The sequence below is a fragment of the Mastigoproctus giganteus genome, chromosome 7 (genome assembly GCF_048544385.1).
Source record: "Mastigoproctus giganteus isolate SK-2022 chromosome 7, ASM4854438v1, whole genome shotgun sequence".
NCBI lineage: Eukaryota > Metazoa > Arthropoda > Arachnida > Uropygi > Thelyphonidae > Mastigoproctus > Mastigoproctus giganteus.
Genome location: NC_143581.1, coordinates 119,503,484 through 119,521,565, shown reverse-complemented (window position 1 = coordinate 119,521,565; position 18,082 = coordinate 119,503,484). Strand labels below are relative to the sequence as shown.

General features: G+C 38.6%; 1 protein-coding gene across 1 annotated transcript in view; it reads left to right on the top strand.

Moving 5' to 3' along the window:
• LOC150083166 (FERRY endosomal RAB5 effector complex subunit 3-like) overlaps positions 1-18,082 on the top strand; it is a 1,535,539-nt gene that overhangs the window by 315,748 nt on the left and 1,201,709 nt on the right. Inside the window, exon 6 of the mRNA XM_090378412.1 lies at positions 14,652-14,776. Within this exon, the coding sequence (XP_090234538.1) occupies positions 14,652-14,776 (125 nt within the window). The remainder of the gene's footprint in view (positions 1-14,651; positions 14,777-18,082) is intronic.

The window sequence follows — 18,082 nt, the reverse complement described above, 5'->3', positions numbered from 1 at the left end:
TACGAGAGATAACACAAGACTGAGTTTTAGAAGGATTGAAATCAACTAAGCTGTCTTTACCCCACTGGAGAATTACCTGGAGATCCGCATTTAAGGAATTGGTAGCGGATATTAGAGATGTTGAAGCTGATTGAGCAGGGCAAGGATTCTCAAAATGGAAAGTGGAATGCAATTTGCTATCATCGGCAAAACTATGGATAGGATTTCCAGTCAATGGAAGAAAATCATTAATATTCAAGAGGAAAAGAGTGGGGAAAGAACTGAACCTTGGGGGACACCAGCGTTAATGGAGAAGTTAGAATACAGAGAGACATCTACCATCACCCTCCGTCAGTGATCAGAGAGAAAACTGGATAACCAATTACTAAAAACACTTGGCAAACCATAAGATGGAAGCTTGTTTAGAAGACCTTTATACCAAACATGATTGAAATCCTTTGAGATGTCAAGAGCAACTGGTTGTGTTTCAATGAAATTTTCCATTGAATTTGTCTGTAAATGGGTAACATACCCAGAATATCACCAGTGGATCGACACTGATGGAATCCATATTGGCGATTGTTGATCAGATGGAAGGTTTCTAGGTAGTTTAAGAGTTGTCGGTTAATTGATTTCTCCATTACTTTAGAAAGAGTAGAAGAGAGTAATTCAAATGGGACAATAGTTGGATGGGAAGGATTTGTCACCCTTTTTAAGAACTGGCTGGAAATGAGCAAATTTCCAAGCAGAAGGAAAAACACCTTTGTAATAAGAAAGTGAAAACAGGTGGCAAAGAACAGGAGTAAGTTGAGGTGCACAGGTTTTGAATATGAGTGGAGAAATCTCATCACGACCTGCAGCTTTCTTAGTGTGAAGATTCATCAAAATCCTTCTGACATTATTTTGATGGAAGACCACAGGAGGCATTGAATGGAGTGTGTTGCGAATTGTGGAGTGTGTTTTACCAAGATCATTAATACACGAGTTGGAAAAAAAATGGGATGTTAACAGATCAGCTTTACCTTGCCTGAAGTGACAACAGAACCATTCGGTTTTGACAGAGGTGGGAGCAGAGATGGGCAAAAGTTACAGCCAATGGCAAGAGAGAAGAATGCTGTGCTGCTATTAGGAGCAAGTTTTCTACTCTTATCCTGTTCAAAATCCAGTTTGGACTGATTAATAACTGCTTTAAGATTGTTGCGAGCTTTGGTGTAGGCAGAAAATGAAACTGAAGAATTGGAAACAAGCCAGTTACGATATACAACGTTCTTCTTTTGAACTTATCACATTTATTCGAAAGCCAAGGTTTAGATAAAGGAAGAGATTTTAAAGTGAAGTGTGGTAGAAAAGATTCCATTCCTTCAATAATAATTTCACTGACACGATCTGAGCAAATGTTGACATCAGAAGTTTTGAAGCAGTAATCTCACTAAGGAAAAGAAGAAAAGAAATCTTGCAGGTCATCCCATTTTGCATTCTTGTAAAGACAAACAATATGAGGTTGGGAATAGCCATGAGATAAAGGCTCCATGGAAGAAGAAACAATCACCAAAATGTGATCTGAGGTGCCTAAATAACCACTCACTTCGACCGTGTACTTAGAAGGGTTGTTTGTGAGAAAAAAAAAAAGATCAAGTATGTTGGGTGTATGGTTAGGATTTTCCGGTATTCTGGTAGGTAAATGAACAATTGTGCAAGGTCATTAGTAATTGCAAAAGCCTCAGCATCTCGACCAGCTGGGTCGATATGACTAGAAAACGGAAGGCAGCTGGAGTTGTGAACATTTAAAATCCCCAAGGAAAATTACTTTACTGTTAGAAAAGTTCGACTGGAGAAAGTCAAGTTGAAAAGAGAGGAAGTCAAAGAGCTCCAAGTGATTAGTGGAGTTGGGAGAAAGGTAGAGACAACAGATGAATTTGTCACAATAAGATAGAGAGATTTTAAGCCAGAGAAGATCGAAAAGAGGAGATTCTAAATTACGAAGTTCTGACAGAGAATATTGGAATGGGCATATGCACAAATAGCATCTTTGAGGCAAAATGAATAATACAATGAATAATTTGAGCAACTGAGATGAGCAGTAGTTGAATCAACCGATAACTGAAATTTTTTCAGAAAAAGTACATGGGGTTTGGCACACTGCAAGTGGAAATGGATATTGTTGAGATTAGAATTGAGACCATGTATATTTGTGAAATGAACCAGGAAGTGTTTGGGAGGTTTAGATCTTTTTTGCATATAAGCTTGCTCTATTAGTTTGACAATTAATGGTGTATTCAATAGTTAGAAAAAGTGTGTGTGGGGGGGGGAAACATGCTGTATGAAGTAATGAAATTTTTTGATTTAGTAGATGATACACTAGCTGATCCGGAAGCCCCCTGAAGCGTTACCAATGGGTTCTGTCCGATGTACTAACTAGAGGCCAGCCTGCGAACACCGTTTTAGAGCTGTACCCTCGAATTGTAAGGAAGATTGGATCTCTCCTAGATGTTCATTATAACCTGAAAAGTCATTAGTCTTACTGCATGATGGAAGACATGGGGAAGGGTTCACCGGAACTTAGCTCTGGAGACTAAACATGGGTTCCACCACTTCAAGCCTCCAATATGCAAAGTGGTGGTATTGGACCGGTTGATTAGAGTCATCTACCACCTAGTATTGCCTGGTAACACAGAGAGGTGGCATTCCTCCATGTGGTGTGGGCTCCACACCTCAATCCCTGCTTACGTTGGTTGACACCTGGATGGTTACTCACAGTGTGCTTGTGCATGGGGATTATACCCGGGATTACTACCAGTCCCACCATCGTAAAGGTGCAAGCAGAGGATTTGGTTGTCACAGACCGTCCGGACTTGGCCGAAATTGGGTCCACTTGACTTGGATGTCACCTGAATATCAGTTCCATCAGAGTTTTAGACTCCCAGGTAGCAAGTACAGCTTGTCTGGCATATCTGAGAGAATGTTTCTGACAACCTCAAGGACCCATTTGCGATGATGCGGGCTCAGCAGTTACAGCACAAAGAAATCAAGGCCTGACTGACTGAAAAATACCATCAGAGACTCATAAGCCTGCTCAAAGCAAAGCTGAATGTAGGGAACACAGTTAAAGCCGTAAAAAGCTATATGCAGTTCCTGTGCTAACATGCTCCTTCGCGATTGGACTAACACCAAGCTGGATGGTATCATGAGAAAGACAAGGATAATGATGACCAAGAGCTGCCAACACCGTTCGAAGTGAGCCATTGAGAGACTGACAATAGCTCGTAAAGGAAGAGGAAGGGGCCTTATAGACCTCATCGAGCAACAGAAGATATTGATAACTGTCCTGAAGGATTACTTCCTTAAAAACACTGTAGCAATCTACCAGGCCATAAGGAAGATAGACAAGTTGCATACCTCTCTTATCCTAAGCGAGGAATCTTCTCACCCAGACGAAACAAGCAAAACTTCAAAGATGGGCAAAGAGGACACTACGATGACCTCCATGAAGACCACATAGATAAAAATGGCTCACGAGTGGGACACTCTTCCCCGAGACTGAAAGATTCATGCTCGCCATCCAAGACCAGGTAATCAACACCTGAAACTATAGAAAATACATCGTAAAAGAGTCCAGAGTGTCGGATGATAATTTTCTACGATGCCACCTGGCTTTAGAAACTATCCAACATGTTGCCGCAGAATGCAAAGTGATCACCCATGGTACACTTGTAGACATTATTATCATTATTATTATTATTATTATTAGCCATATGGTGCAGGGAAGCCTGAGGCTTATGCTGCACCAGCCAAAAAAAAAAAAATTCCCTTTTACCTGCTCATCACTGCTCCCAACCCATGACCCTCTAAAAAAACTGCACGATTAATTACCTATAACAGGACTTAATTCCCTTGTAAGAAGAACTACTGGTTGCAGATTGCGGGGAAATTAAACAAATGAATTAATTTATTTTACATTATAACCTCTACCTATTAAAGGAATTAAAACATCCTTCTTTCAGGATGCTTTAAAAAAGTTGAGTAACCTAAATCTTTAAAAATAATCTACCACGAATAGCTCTACCTCAAAGAAATGAAAAAGACGTTAAGTCTAATAAATAAATAATATATATAAGTAAAAGGCAACGACGGATTAAGCCAGGCTTGGTTTATTCATTTTCAAAATTTGTTGAAAAAGAAAAATAATCAGCAACCAGAACTGTAGATTCAAGGGTGGGCTGAAAGGAGGATTACTATTGTGATTGCCTCTTTAGAAACAGGTGAGAGAGACACCGGTATGCACCCACTGTGTTCTCATTACCGACTAGCGGTATCGACATGACCAGGTAGCCAGGATTAAACATCAGAAGTTGGCAAGGATATACCAGTTAATCAAAGAAAGTGTACTGTATTACAAGTATGAAGAACAGGCAGTACTAGAGACCCCAACCTACAAGCTGTACTGGGACTGTGCCATAATAATGCATCAGACAATCCTGCACAACAGAGTGGACATAACCCTTGTTGATGAGAAGGAAAAGGCTACCTATATGATTGACATAGTGGTCAATCATATAGGTAGCCCAACCCACAAACTGTACTGAGGCCTTGCCATAATAATGGACCAGACATTCCTACCCAGATAGAAAAAAACACAAACTCAGAAAGATGGACAAAGAAGGCACTCTAGGGCTGAAACCACTATTACTCCATTAAGACTACATAGATAATATATCTTCTAAAACTTGGCTCACAAATGGGAAGCTCTTCCCCAAGACCAAAGGATTCATGCTTGGCATCAAAGACCAAGTAATCAACACTAGGAACTACAGGAAATACATCATAAAGGACACCAGAGTGACAGGTGACACATGTTGATGATACCGTCTGGCCCCAAAAACAATCCAGCACTTTACTGCAGAATGCAGGGTGATTAACCAAACATATTACCCATGATATGACCAGGTCTCCTGTTGAATACATCAAAAGCTAGTGCAAAAATACCAGTGGATCAAAGAAAGTGTACCATATTGCAAATATGACCCCAGGCCATACTGGAGACCCCTACCCCAAACTATATTGGGACCATGCCATGTGATTGGACATGATGATCCCATAGAACAGAACAGATATAATCCTCATTAACTAGAAGGAAAGAGTTTCCTACCTGATCGACATAGCAGTGCCCAACAGCATCAAATTTCAGAAAACCTATGAGGAAAAGATCAGGAGATACACAGACCTAAGACAGGAAATTAAAGAAATGTGGCATAATGACCATCCTGATCACTGTGTTCAACTGCTGGCATGGTGCCAAAGAGCCTAGCAGCAGTAGACCTTGCAGTGAACACGTACGTGGAACTTCAGAAAGTCACGGTTCTGAACACCTGTAGGATAATAAGAGAATTCCTTGATCAGTAGGAATAATAATAATAGTAACTGGACACAACCCCCTCACCCGGACTTGGTACCCATGCCCATCATGGGGCAGAAAAAAAGCCCATAAAAGGAGAAAATGTTTTTACAATAATAATGATATTCTTGTTTATGCCATATCTAAAAATTTTATTACTTAATACGTGTCTTCCCCAATTTTTCTTACTGTTGAATATATCATGAATAGTCAAACTAATAGAAATCAAACTTCTGTGAAAAAGATCTAAATCTTCCAAACGCTTCCTACTTCATTTCATAAATATACTTGATAACACTTCCAATCTCAGTAATGCTCATTACCACTTAGTCTGTCAAGCCCCATTTTTTTAAAGTTATTAGTTGATTCCATCACTGCTCATCTCAATTGTCTTAATTATTCACTGTATTTCTTTTGATTCAATGGTCTTTTAGGTCTTTTCTGGCTTAAAATCTCTCTACCCCATTTTGTCAAATTAATCTTTTGCTTCTATTAACCTCTCAATCTCACTAATCACTTGAAACTCTTTGACTTGATTTCTTTGAAACTTGACTTTTCCAATTGAACTTTTCTTACAGTGAGGTAAATTTCTGTGGTGATTTTAATGTCCACAACTCCTGCTAACTTCTGTGTTCTAGCCTCATGGACCCAGCTGATTGAGGTTCTGAAACTGTGGCAATTACTAATGACCTCGCACATAGTTCATTTCCTACCAAAAAATACTGAACAATCCTAACCACTCAACCACTAACCAGACAACCTTTTTCATCTTTCTCACAAAAAAATCCTTCCAGGTGTGAAGTGTCAAGGTGAGGTGTCATCTGGGCATCTCAGAACACAACTTTGTGATGATCTCTTCTCATCTCTTCTCCAATGGAGCCTTTTTCTCGTGGCCATTCTTAGCCTCATGTTTGGCATTAACAAATGCAAAATAGGATGACCTGTGAGTTTTCTATTCTTTTCCTTGGTTGGATTATTGTTTTAAATCTTCTGATGTCAATATTTTTGCTGAGATTGTGTCAGTGAAATTATCCTTGTAGGGTTGAAATCCTTCATCCCATAGTAATTAAAATTTTGTCCTTTGTCTAAACTTGATTTATCAATAAATGTGCTAACATTATTCAAAATAAAAATAATGAATGTCACAGTTAGTTCCATCCAAAACTCCAGTTCAATTTGTGCACAGTTATATTCATATCTGCTGTACATCCTGTTATTGTATTTCCAGTTGCTAAAATTGTATTTCCAATTAGATAAAAATTGGTTGTATATAATTTAAATGCTGAGTAATTGCTAACTTCTGCAGATAAGAATTTTTTTGAATCTACAGATAAAGGAACCACTAGGTGGCAGTGATCACAGTGTGCCCAAGTGGGATTTACTCAAAGAGGTAACTACCATCGGGGGTAAAGGGAAGGATTTTTGCTTTCAGAAAGGCGACTATGGAGGTCTGAGACAGTATTTAAATTCTATACGTTGGGATCAACTGATGGTGTTACCAACAGCAAATTCAAAATGGGAAGCATTCAAAGAATTAATCTTGGAAGCTACTAGGCTTTACATACGAACTAAGAAATATTGTTCAAGGTTTAGGGCTAAATGAATATCAGATGAACTAATGAGACATGGGGCAGAGAAGAAAAATGCATTGGATACATAAATTAATGGGTCACATGGAAGCCTATGATAGATATAAGCTGATCTGTAATGAAGTCAAAAGGAGATTAGGCAGGCAAAGGCATATTATGAGAAATCTTTGGCAAAGGATGCAAAGAAAAACAACAGAGTTCTTTACCTATGTAACCTCTAGAAGGAACGGGATAAATAAGATTTGTCCACTGGATCTTGATGGTTCAACTGTTGATGATCCTGCTCAAGTGGCTAACAAACTAAATGAGTATTTTGATCTACATTCACACGAGAAGTTATTCACGGAGGGGAATGCCAGAGGTAAATTAAACTTTGGAAGTGAGCTAGATGATTTTGTAATAACTGAGAGGAAAGTGGAGAGAGAAATTGTTGAAGATAAACATAAAAAAGGCACCTGGGGTGGATGGGATGTATCCAGTTATATTAAAGTAGGCAGCAATGGAAGTAAACCCTTAGCCATAATTATGAGAGCTTCCTTGGACTCAGGGGAAGTACTCGTGGACTGGAGATGTGCAATGTGACCCCAATTCAGAAAGGAGGATCAAAGGACGACACAAGTAATTATAGACATGTTAGTTTAACTTCTGTTCCAGGAAAATTAATGGAGGCACTGGTTAAAGAAGCACTGCAGGATCATCTAGACAAGACTTCAGTTATAGCTTGGACACAGCATGGTTTTGTTAAGGGTAAATCTTGTCTGACCAATTTGATTGGATACTATGATGTGGTCACAAAAGAACTGGATGCAGGGAATAACGTTGAAATCATATATTTGGATCTTAGAAAAGCATTTGATACTGTTGCACATGGAAAACTGCTGCACAGATTGGAGCAGTGTGGCATTGGAGGCAAATTGCTGCTATGGATAAAGGGATGGTTGAGTGGGAGAAGACAGAGAGTGGTAATCAATGGACACTGCTCCTCATGGACTAATGTTATTAGTGGAGTCCCTCAGGGCTCAGTGTTGGGTCTGTTGTTGTTTTCTGTATTTATAAATGATATTTATGATGGTATATCAGGCTTAATGTCCAAGATTGCAGATAATACGAAGGTTGGCAGAGTTGTTAAGGACACTAATGACAGTATGCTGTTGCTGCAACAGGATCTAGAAAAGTTGAGCAGATGGACTGAGAGATGGCAAATGAAGTTTGACATTGATAAATGTAAAGTACTACATATGGGAAGCAGTAACCCCAGAGTAATGTATCAATTCTGTTGTACTACACTGACAGTGGTAGAGAATGAAAAGTACCTGGGAGTAATTGTGCAGGCAGATATTAAATTTTCTGAGCAGTGCAAACGGTCTGCAGGAGTAGCTCATGGTGTCTTGTCAATGATATACAGGAATTTTTTCTAGCAGGGATAAGGAGGTGATTATTCCCTTGTATAAGGCAATGGTCAAGCCACACCTTGAGTACTGTATACAGGTCTGGATGCCTCATTTGAAGAAGGATGGAGAGCTGATGGAACAAGTACAGAGAAGGGCAACAAGATTAGGAATGGAACGAAGGGTTGCTCTTACGAAGAAAGGCTTAAGTTTTGCAGATTACAGTGTCTGGAGACTAGGCACCTGCGAAGTGATCTGATTGAGGTGTATAAAGTCTTGAATGGTTTGAGCATGCTGAATGCTGATGGTAATCTTCCTCTTGCTTAGAATAATCACCTGAGAAGTCATAAATTCAAACTGAGGAAATACAGTTTCCTCAGTTTGAATTTAGGATAGATACGTGCGGAAGTTTCCTTTTAGCCAGCATGTAGTTGATTGGTGGAACAGACTTCCATCATATGTTGTGGAAGTTGATAGCCTAAATAAATTTAAGGCTGAGCTGGACAGGTATTTGGAAAGAATGAGGGGTGAAATGGGGACATTTTTTTTTATCCTTTTGATATAGCCTAAATAAATTTAAGGCTGAGCTGGACAGGTATTTGGAAAGAATGAAGGGTGAAATGGGGACATTTTTTTTTTTCCTTTTGCTAATGCTGCATAAGCTTGCTTTCTTGCATCGTATGCCTCTACCAATGCTAATATCTGTGTGACACCATGTCTCTGATATCCCAATATTATCTGCCTTTGATTTTTGACCAACACCTGAAATTCATCAAATTTATTTACCAAACTCCTAGCATTTGTGTCCATGGAAATATACATGCACCTGTTCCTATTCTTAGCTACCCTAACAGAACCCATGTGTTTACTTGTACCGCAATGACTCCCAGCAGTCTCTGAAATACCCTGCATCTTGTTTTTCAGGCTGCTGCTCATTCCAGTGGAAGCAGTGCAAGAATCACTTTCACCTCTGCCAGTGGCTACTGTTAATCTATTAGTCCATGTAACCTCCACCAAGCTAGCAGTTTTCCGACCCACCTAACACTGCCTCGATAGCATCAGAAAATATTCTTGCACCCTTTCTATTTAAGTGTATCCCATCCCTGTAGAAGCAGTCTCTCCTGTTAACAAACAAGCAGGTTTTTAATTTTCCAGATGGTGGGAAATATTCTTTTCCTTGGACAATTATGAAAGAGATGCAGCAGGTACTGAGACTGCTTTTTGGCATGAATTTTATTATTTCTAGTTCGATTGAGTCATGACCAGTGCATTTCGTTTCCTTGGTTATTCTGAGTGCATTAGTTTCTTCTTCTATTATGAAGTGGGTTCTGTATCAGGAGATACATATGTGTTATTCTCATTGCAAGTGTTTGTTTGTTCAGAAGTGAGAGCTTGGTGATCATTTGGACGTCAAGGATGACATCCAAAACAAAGTCAAGGATATTATTGGCTGTTCCTTCACAAGTGCTGTTGGAAAATGCTTTCTTGCCTGGCCTATTGCACTCTCTGCTGGACCATTATCCAGTACAGACAAGGTCGGGGGGGGAGGTTACACTTTTAATTAGAGTTTCATAAAATCCAAGGCAGTGCTTCCAGTTGGTATGGGTGGGCAATGCTATATTGACTGTTTGGTATGACATAAGCACTGGGAAAGCAAATATGACAATTAGAATGTGTTATAGGCCTAATGACTCTGAATACAGCGAACAACTGTGCAGAAAAATAGAGTGGGGCCAACAAATCAGAATGTCTTATGATGGGGGATTTTAACTTTCCAGATATTTATATAATTGGAGGTTTGGACATTCACAATCGATCAAGGCATGTGGATTTATTGGGTGATTGTTTTTCTACAGCAGCATGTTCCAGAGGGAGTAATACTCTTGAGCTGATTAAACTGGTCAGCAAAAAAAAACCCCTCATTTTTTTCCTTCCCTGTTAAAATTCATTGCCACAGGGCGATTCTCATAATTTGACATTGCTAAATTCAAATATGGCAACCATATTACTGTAACAACCAATTTTAAGGGAGGGATTAAAATCAAAAACTATGTTTCTAGTAAAAAAGATTTCATATATTTTAAGAAAATGTTACGAACAGTACTAAATATTGAACAGTGGGTTTATTAACCTTATTCTATTTACAAAAGTTTTATCTGATAATGAAACACTTATTTTGTCATTTTTTGCCTTTTATAATCATCCATTGGTGTCTCCTGTACAAGATTCCAGCAGTAGTTTGCCGACATATTTGACTTCATTTTCCCTGGTATCTTTTTTCCATTTGAGAAATATCTTGGTGAAACCACTCACAGTTTTCATTGGAGACAGTTCTCAAGTTTTCAGGAAAGAAGTCTAAATGGGAATGTGGAAAATGAAGTTTTAACAACACGTTACATCCCAACTCTGTATGCTAAAATTAGCTCATCAACAATTTTTTGACTTCTCATTGCCTAAAAAGTTCCGGCAGACGTTTTTGAAGAAACTTTTGTCTCATACAGGAAAATCATTCTCCTTTCTTGTCCATCGCTTTCACAAATGTCTTTATCAAACCTAGCTTGATGTTTAATGGAGGTAAATATATTTTTGACTTGTCCATCAAAGGGGAATTTGCTACATTTTTTTTGGCCTAGTGCAGTTTCTGAACAGTCTGGCCATTTTTTTATCCTGTAGTGGCAATCCTTTGCTCAGCTGCCCCCCTCACATAACAAGCAGCATTATTTTGTGTATCCACCTTGCAATCCAGTCAGCAAAGCTGCCACTTTTAGGTCGGCACAGATATGCGATTTGTATTCTTCATACCACATTTTCAGCAAAAGAACCTGTAGGTTCTTGTACATTTTCTTCATGTGAACTGCATGAGCCAATGGTATAGATGGATACTTGTTTCCATTATGTAGTAAAACTGCTTTAATTCTGAGCTTTAATCTATAAATGAAAAGCCTCCAGTGCCCGGGGATATACTCCAGATGTAACTCTTTCATTAATTTCCGGACATTGTTACAATTAACCAAAGCACTGTCCATGGAGTAATAGGTCATTATGGTAGATTGCCTCTTCCAAAAAAAGACACTTTGACACCCTTTTCAAGGAAATTCCACTGCTAAAGCAGTGATCCTAGTAGTTCAGCCTTGAATATGAAGAGGTCCAAATCTTTCAATTCTGCCTGAGTGGTTAGATGCAGCTTTACAGTAACAAGAGTTGAAAAGTCTGGCTCTGTACTTGTTCTGGGTTCGTCATCTTCTGGAGACTCCTTTTCCGATCCTGAATCAGATTCAAATCCATAAGTTTCTGGTGGCACTGGCATTGTATCATTGTGAGGAACTGGCCTTAGAGCAGAAGGTATGTTGGGATACTCTATGGATTTCCCAGAAAAAACCAGAAATATTGGTCGTGCAAAAGTAACAATCGTTTATGTGGTCTCAAGGTTCCTTCCATATCTTCAGAACAGCAGAAGGCATTGATTTATGACTACCTCTAAGCCTCTTAATGTCCTTGAACACTAGCTACAGGAAATCTTTGGAGTCCATACTTTATCTTGATCTTTGGCTTTACATCCAAAATAGAGTTCATGGGCTTTTTCAATAAGTTGTGACAGTGGCTTTAGCTGTGATTTTAATACCACTTCTCCGCAAATGTAGCAAAAGCTATCAGGCTTATTTTGGCAAGAACACAGGATATTTCACGTACAGTTGAGGTACGTGCACATAAAAACACAATTAAGAAATTGTAGATTTCTATTTCTAATTTAAACACACAGTTTACGATTTACACTTATGCACACAACACTTGTTTTCTTTGTTCACAACTTGCTCTCTGAAACACGCACACTTTTTGAAATATGAAAATGCTTGTTTGGTGCACAAGCCCACTCATGTATATACCAGTAGAGAAGTTTCTAGAAGGCTCAGTGTTTCTATAGAACTCTGTCAAAGGTTCTGTTATGTGCGGAAGAAAAGTCGGGATGTTTCTGGAAGAACCTTCCTGAAACATCCCGTCTTTTCTTCCGCTCATAACATCATTAGAATGTTCTAGAACCTTTTCAAATGTTACAGAAAGCTCCCAAATGCTCTAGAATTCTCCCGAATGTTCTAGAGAGAATAACAAAAATAGATGAAAAAAAAGGATTAAACCAACTACAGGTTGGTTTTCGGTCATTAATCTACAATATTTGAAAGCTGAGGGTGACAAGAACTTTTTATGCACATATCTAAGTTTTTAAACATATTTCCTACAAGACTCTGTCAAAATTATTTCTTGGAGGAAATTGATTGATGCCAACCAGTTTAATCCATAGAGTTATTGTTTTATTATTTTAATAAGCAATTTTTCAAATGTGGCAGTTTAAATAGTATCGAACTTCTGATACCATTTAACTAGGTTCTTCAGTTAAATCTAGTTATCAGATGCATTATTTTATTCATGCAGATGTTTCATTTTGCTGCAAAACTTGGACTTATTTCTACTTATTAAAATAATCCTCAACAAATTTTCAGATAATGTTCAATAGGTAACATTATCTGAAAAAGGTTTGTGTGTTTCAAGCATGTTGGTAACCTGGATCAAATATTAAATGCACATAATATATGAATATCACTTCATGACAAGAGAAATAAAAAAAAATAAAAAAAAGTTTTTATCATATTTTTTATAATTTTTACATTGTTATGATGTGTCACTTTAAAACATTGTGATAACGAAACAGTCAAGAAAGATTTAATAAAATCATTTTTCTTAGTTAGTTTATTATTTTAATTTTAATTAGTTTATTTGTTTGCAAAGAACAGTTGGTATCGTTTGGCTCCAAAACAATCATGGTAACTAAATAAAATTTGGCTTCATTTTGGAGTTCAATATCAAAATCCATCTGTGGGCCTAGATTTTTCTATAAAATTAAATTTATAGAAATTAAATGAAATTCTATAAAATTATGTACAAAGAAGTAAACAAAGGCTGAAAATAAATAATAGGACTCCAATTCTGTAGTTAAAAATTAAATAAATTCTGAATTTTCATTTATCATTGTTCTAATGGATATGATGTATAGAGGTTTATGCAAAATAACATGATTGCTACATTACAATTTATTTCTTTAATTACACTTTTAACCTTCTGCTGCAGGCGCCTCAGTAGCCAGGTGGGAAGGAGCAGCAGTGCGTAGCACACGCTTCTTGATTAGACCGGAGTTCTAATCAAGATAAGACTTGATAAGACCGGAGTTCTAATCAATACTGAAATCTGAAACTAGTCAATTTTATTTAGTTACTGGGATGTGAAAAAGTGTCTCTAAGTCTTTTTTACTTAACTGGTAGTGGTGGCACTCCAATTTGTAGTAAAAATAGTGGCAGGGCACCTGTAAAGTGACACCTAACCTAACAGGCACCCATTTATTTTTAACTTTTAGAAAATGGTTTTTTCTAAATATTGGTTTGAATAATGTCAATATATTTTTTTTCTTAATGGATTGTGATGCTTATTGTATATAACTTTTTTAAGTTTTAAAAAATTATTAACATTTTTAGAACTAGTGGGTGTGTTTTACACTTTTATTTTCAGAAAATCAAAAATTATATAAAGTTTGCTAAAAGTTGCAAAAAAAATCTTATTAGTCATAAAATAGTCAGTTTTTTAATGTGTTTTTTCCAATTTAAAAGAACATAAAGTTTGGAAAATTTCAAACCTTATATGTATTTCTGCCTATTATTTTTTTAAATATTATTAAAAAAGTAAACTAATTAGCTATATTCGATACTCTATTAGTTACATTTACAAGCTTATTTCAAATTTGCACCCTTCGACATACAAATTACCTCAGAATAGCCATTTTGAGAGAACACCAGGTTTCATGTTATCATCTTTAATGTATGAAAACAATAAATCTTTCAGAAACAATTAATGTAAGAGGGTAAATGTATATAGATCTAATGGAGAGGAAAAGCAAGTGACCTGAAACTTTAAACAAACACAGCATTGGCACTTGTCTAGTACCATGCAAGTAACTAGAAAATCACTTCAGAAACTATTGCAATAAAAGTTTTACTATATTTAGAAAGGTATAAAAAATTTCAGAATTGTTAATTATTGATTAACAGTTAATGCCAAAACTATTTTTGAGGGGCATCTGTGAGGTATCCTGCCACAATTGCCAGGTTGATAGTCTTCCATGTAATGGTTTTTGTGAGTTTAATTCCAATCATCTTTTAATAGCCAGGCTAAATATTTGTAATAAAACTTGAATTTGTTTCAAAATTCAAATTAGGAAATGTTTATTTTGCATTTGTTTTTTTTTTTTCTTTTTACTAGATTCTTTCAGAAATATGGGAAAACAAAATTAATGAAATGAAAAATACCCAGCAATATGAGTTCCAAGAGTGGGTGGAAACTGTACATGAAGATTACAAGAATGGCTCTTATCTGCCTACTTATTTGTAAGTATATTTCTTTTACCAGTACTATACTTATTCAAGTACTAATACCTAAATCAGAACAGTGCCAGATCTTTTTAAAGAAAAATAGGCAGTTATTTTCCATTTTAAAAAATATCTCTAACAGCTTATCTGTACCAGTATATATATATATTATTCATATACATATACCAGTATTTTATTCATATACATATACCAGTATTTTATTCATATACATACATATATGAATAAAATGATATTTGCCATTGTCATATATCATTTCTTTAGAATGTCAGAGATATGTAGGTGCGTCAAGAAAATCGCACTTAACCAGAGCATGGAATGATGCCTGGTGGAAAACTATTGCAAGCAAAATAAACTGCACTTCTCTGTGATGCTGAGTTGTGGAGATAAATAATAAGCAGTATTGGTGATGTGACATCTGGAATAGCTGTGCACATGTGACGTGTAATTGTGAGATTATTTAATAAAGCATACATACAGTTTAAAACCCCGCATGAAAATACAGCAGTGGCCACATAAATTTTGTCACCATTTTAAAGTTTAATATTGCTTTAATAATTCTCTCTATAGGTAAAATTGCCATCTCAATATATTACCTCATCTTGTAAAACTTAGGTAGGTATCCCATGATTTCTGAGTGGACAGAAATCATGGGATACCTACCTAGTAACGGGTAGGCCTACCTTTTCCCCAGATAAGGTGAGGCATTGAGTCCTCTAGTTCATGAAAGCATTCCACAGGTATTTCCATCCATTCTTGCTGCATTGCTGTTCATAATTCCATCACATTCCTTGGTGGAGGATCCAAAGCTCGAACAGACCTTTCCACAGCATCCCAAAGATGCTCCACAGGATTCATGTCAAGTGAATGTAGAGGCTATTCCGTTGTGGTAAAATCTGTGGAATGCTATTCGAATCTTTTTCTAGCCACCACCACATCTCTGTGGGGAAGCGCATTGTCCTGCTGGAAGAGCCCATTGCCCTGTGGGTGCACGATGACCATGAAGGGATGCAGATGGTCTGCAGGGATGGACACATAACCTGGGCAGTTCAGAGATGCATCTAGACGTACCAGAGATCCCAACATGTGCCAGTTGAACATGCCCCAGACCATTACTGACTGTCCACCTGCCTGAAGCGGTTCCTTCTTGACATGATGGTGTGTAGTTTCGTGTGGTTTCTGCCAGTCACGTACCCTCACTTCCATTTGAAATAACTGGAAATGGGACTCATCAGACCAGGAGACCAATGTCTCCAATCATCCAAGGTCCAGTGCCAATGTTCTTTCACATAGTTGAGGCGTAGAGTCCTGTGTCATAGTGTTAGCAATGGGACTCTGGTGGGTCGTCGGCTCCCATAACCTGTTGCAGCTAATGATTGCCTAGATGCCCAACGTGTGCCAATTGAACATGCCTCAGACCATTACTGACTAACCAACTTCGCACAGGAACTCTTTTACAGACGAAGGACCCTCCCACCGCCATAATCTTGGCTTATATCACCACTGTACATCAGAACTGAGGACAGTGCACAGTCCCAACAGTGAATACCAACACAAAAATCTCTCCATATATGGGAACCCTGATCCCATGAATGTCAAATCGGAACAGACAAACGTCTACTGTTGTCTGATGTCAAGCATGCAGGGATGGGCTCCCTCTGGTCCCTCCCCCAAGGACTAAAGAGTAAACCATTTTAAAAATCACAAACCAAAAATGGGACTTTGTCCCAAAGGAAGGCATAGACAGGATCTCCACTCCTGAAGGAACAAATGGCCCACTCCACCAACAAAAACTCCAGCAATGGACCCAAGTACAGCATCTTGTTTTTCCCCATGAAATATGCACTATATCCGAACCTAACCTAACCTCACTACTATTGACTCTCGTACGGGACTCCCCAAATGCCCCCAAGTCTTCAGGCTCCCCTCCCAATGCTTTCTCTTACACAGTGTTCATCCCACACTTTCAAACTTAAATTACAACAAAATTTTGCCCAACTTTTTAGGCCCCTAGAACTCGTCCTTTTTAGCGTACAACCCCATGCAGCACTCTTTAACGAAATCTTAACTAAATCAACTGCGATAACTTCAACCCTTTTTTTTTTTTTGTTTTAGGTCCTTGCCACTGAAATCCCAGGAAAGTAGATGGCAGAACCTGCCAAGAGTATCACTTACTGGCTAGCCTCCACATGGCAGGGTATGGACAGCGTCGGTTCCAATAGGAGCCCGGTGAGCAGTAAGCCAGAGGAACAATGGGCACAACATCTCACACAACCCACGACCTACACCATAGCCAGGTGGGCAGGAGCAGCAGTGCGTAGCACACGCTTATTGATTTCATTGATGTTAGCCTGAAACTGGGGTTTGAGCCCATGACCACCAGATGCGGAAAGGTCAGGGAATGACCACCGCATAGACCCGGAACATTATGGCCTTAGTTGCTAATGCTCCTAAAAAAAACCAAATAACAATAACAAACAACCGACACACTTTTAAATCTCTGGCTTGACAGTGTTCTGTTTCTGATACAATCTGCATACGTGGAGATAGGAGAAATCCCAGGTGCCATTTGACCCGTTATACCTTATACTGACTGTCCACTTGCCTCAACAGTTCCCTGTCGGCATGACGGGTGTATAGCTTTGTGTGGTTTCCTCACGTCCTTTTGAAATAACCGGAAATGGGACTGATCGGACTAGGAGACCTGTCTCCAATCATCCAAGGGACTCTGGTGGGTTGGCGGTTCCCATAACCTATTGCAGATAATGATTCCCTAGATGTACCAGAGATCCCAATTGAACATTCCCCAGACCATTACTGACTGTTCACCTGCCTGAACAATTCCTTGGTGCCAGAAACGTCTTGGTGAAGACGTTTCTGGCACCTCCCTCATTGAAGCCCCTCGATGTGGGTGCCTGTACATGGTGAAAGGACCTCCCAGTGATGCTGCAGGTCTTCCAGATTAGCACCACTAGGATCCATCACCCACAGCCTAGGTTTCAGGCTAACATCAATGAAATCCAGCATGTTTGCTGTGCACTCTGACTCGTGGAAACTCGGAAAGGGGGGGGGATCCTGGTGGTTGAGCAGCCCAGCTTCAAAGCACCAGTTTTCCACTGCTTTTACAAGATAGGTGGTCCTGAATGGCTCGGCCAAGATCAATCGACTAGTAGGTTCATCTGCAAGGGTCAACCGTGGTCCTACTCTCGTGGTCCAAGAGACTGGATTCAGATTGGTGGAGTTGCGGGTAGCCCTGGTACTGGGCGTCCCATTTGGGCTCCATGATGGATGGGGAGCCCAGGCTCT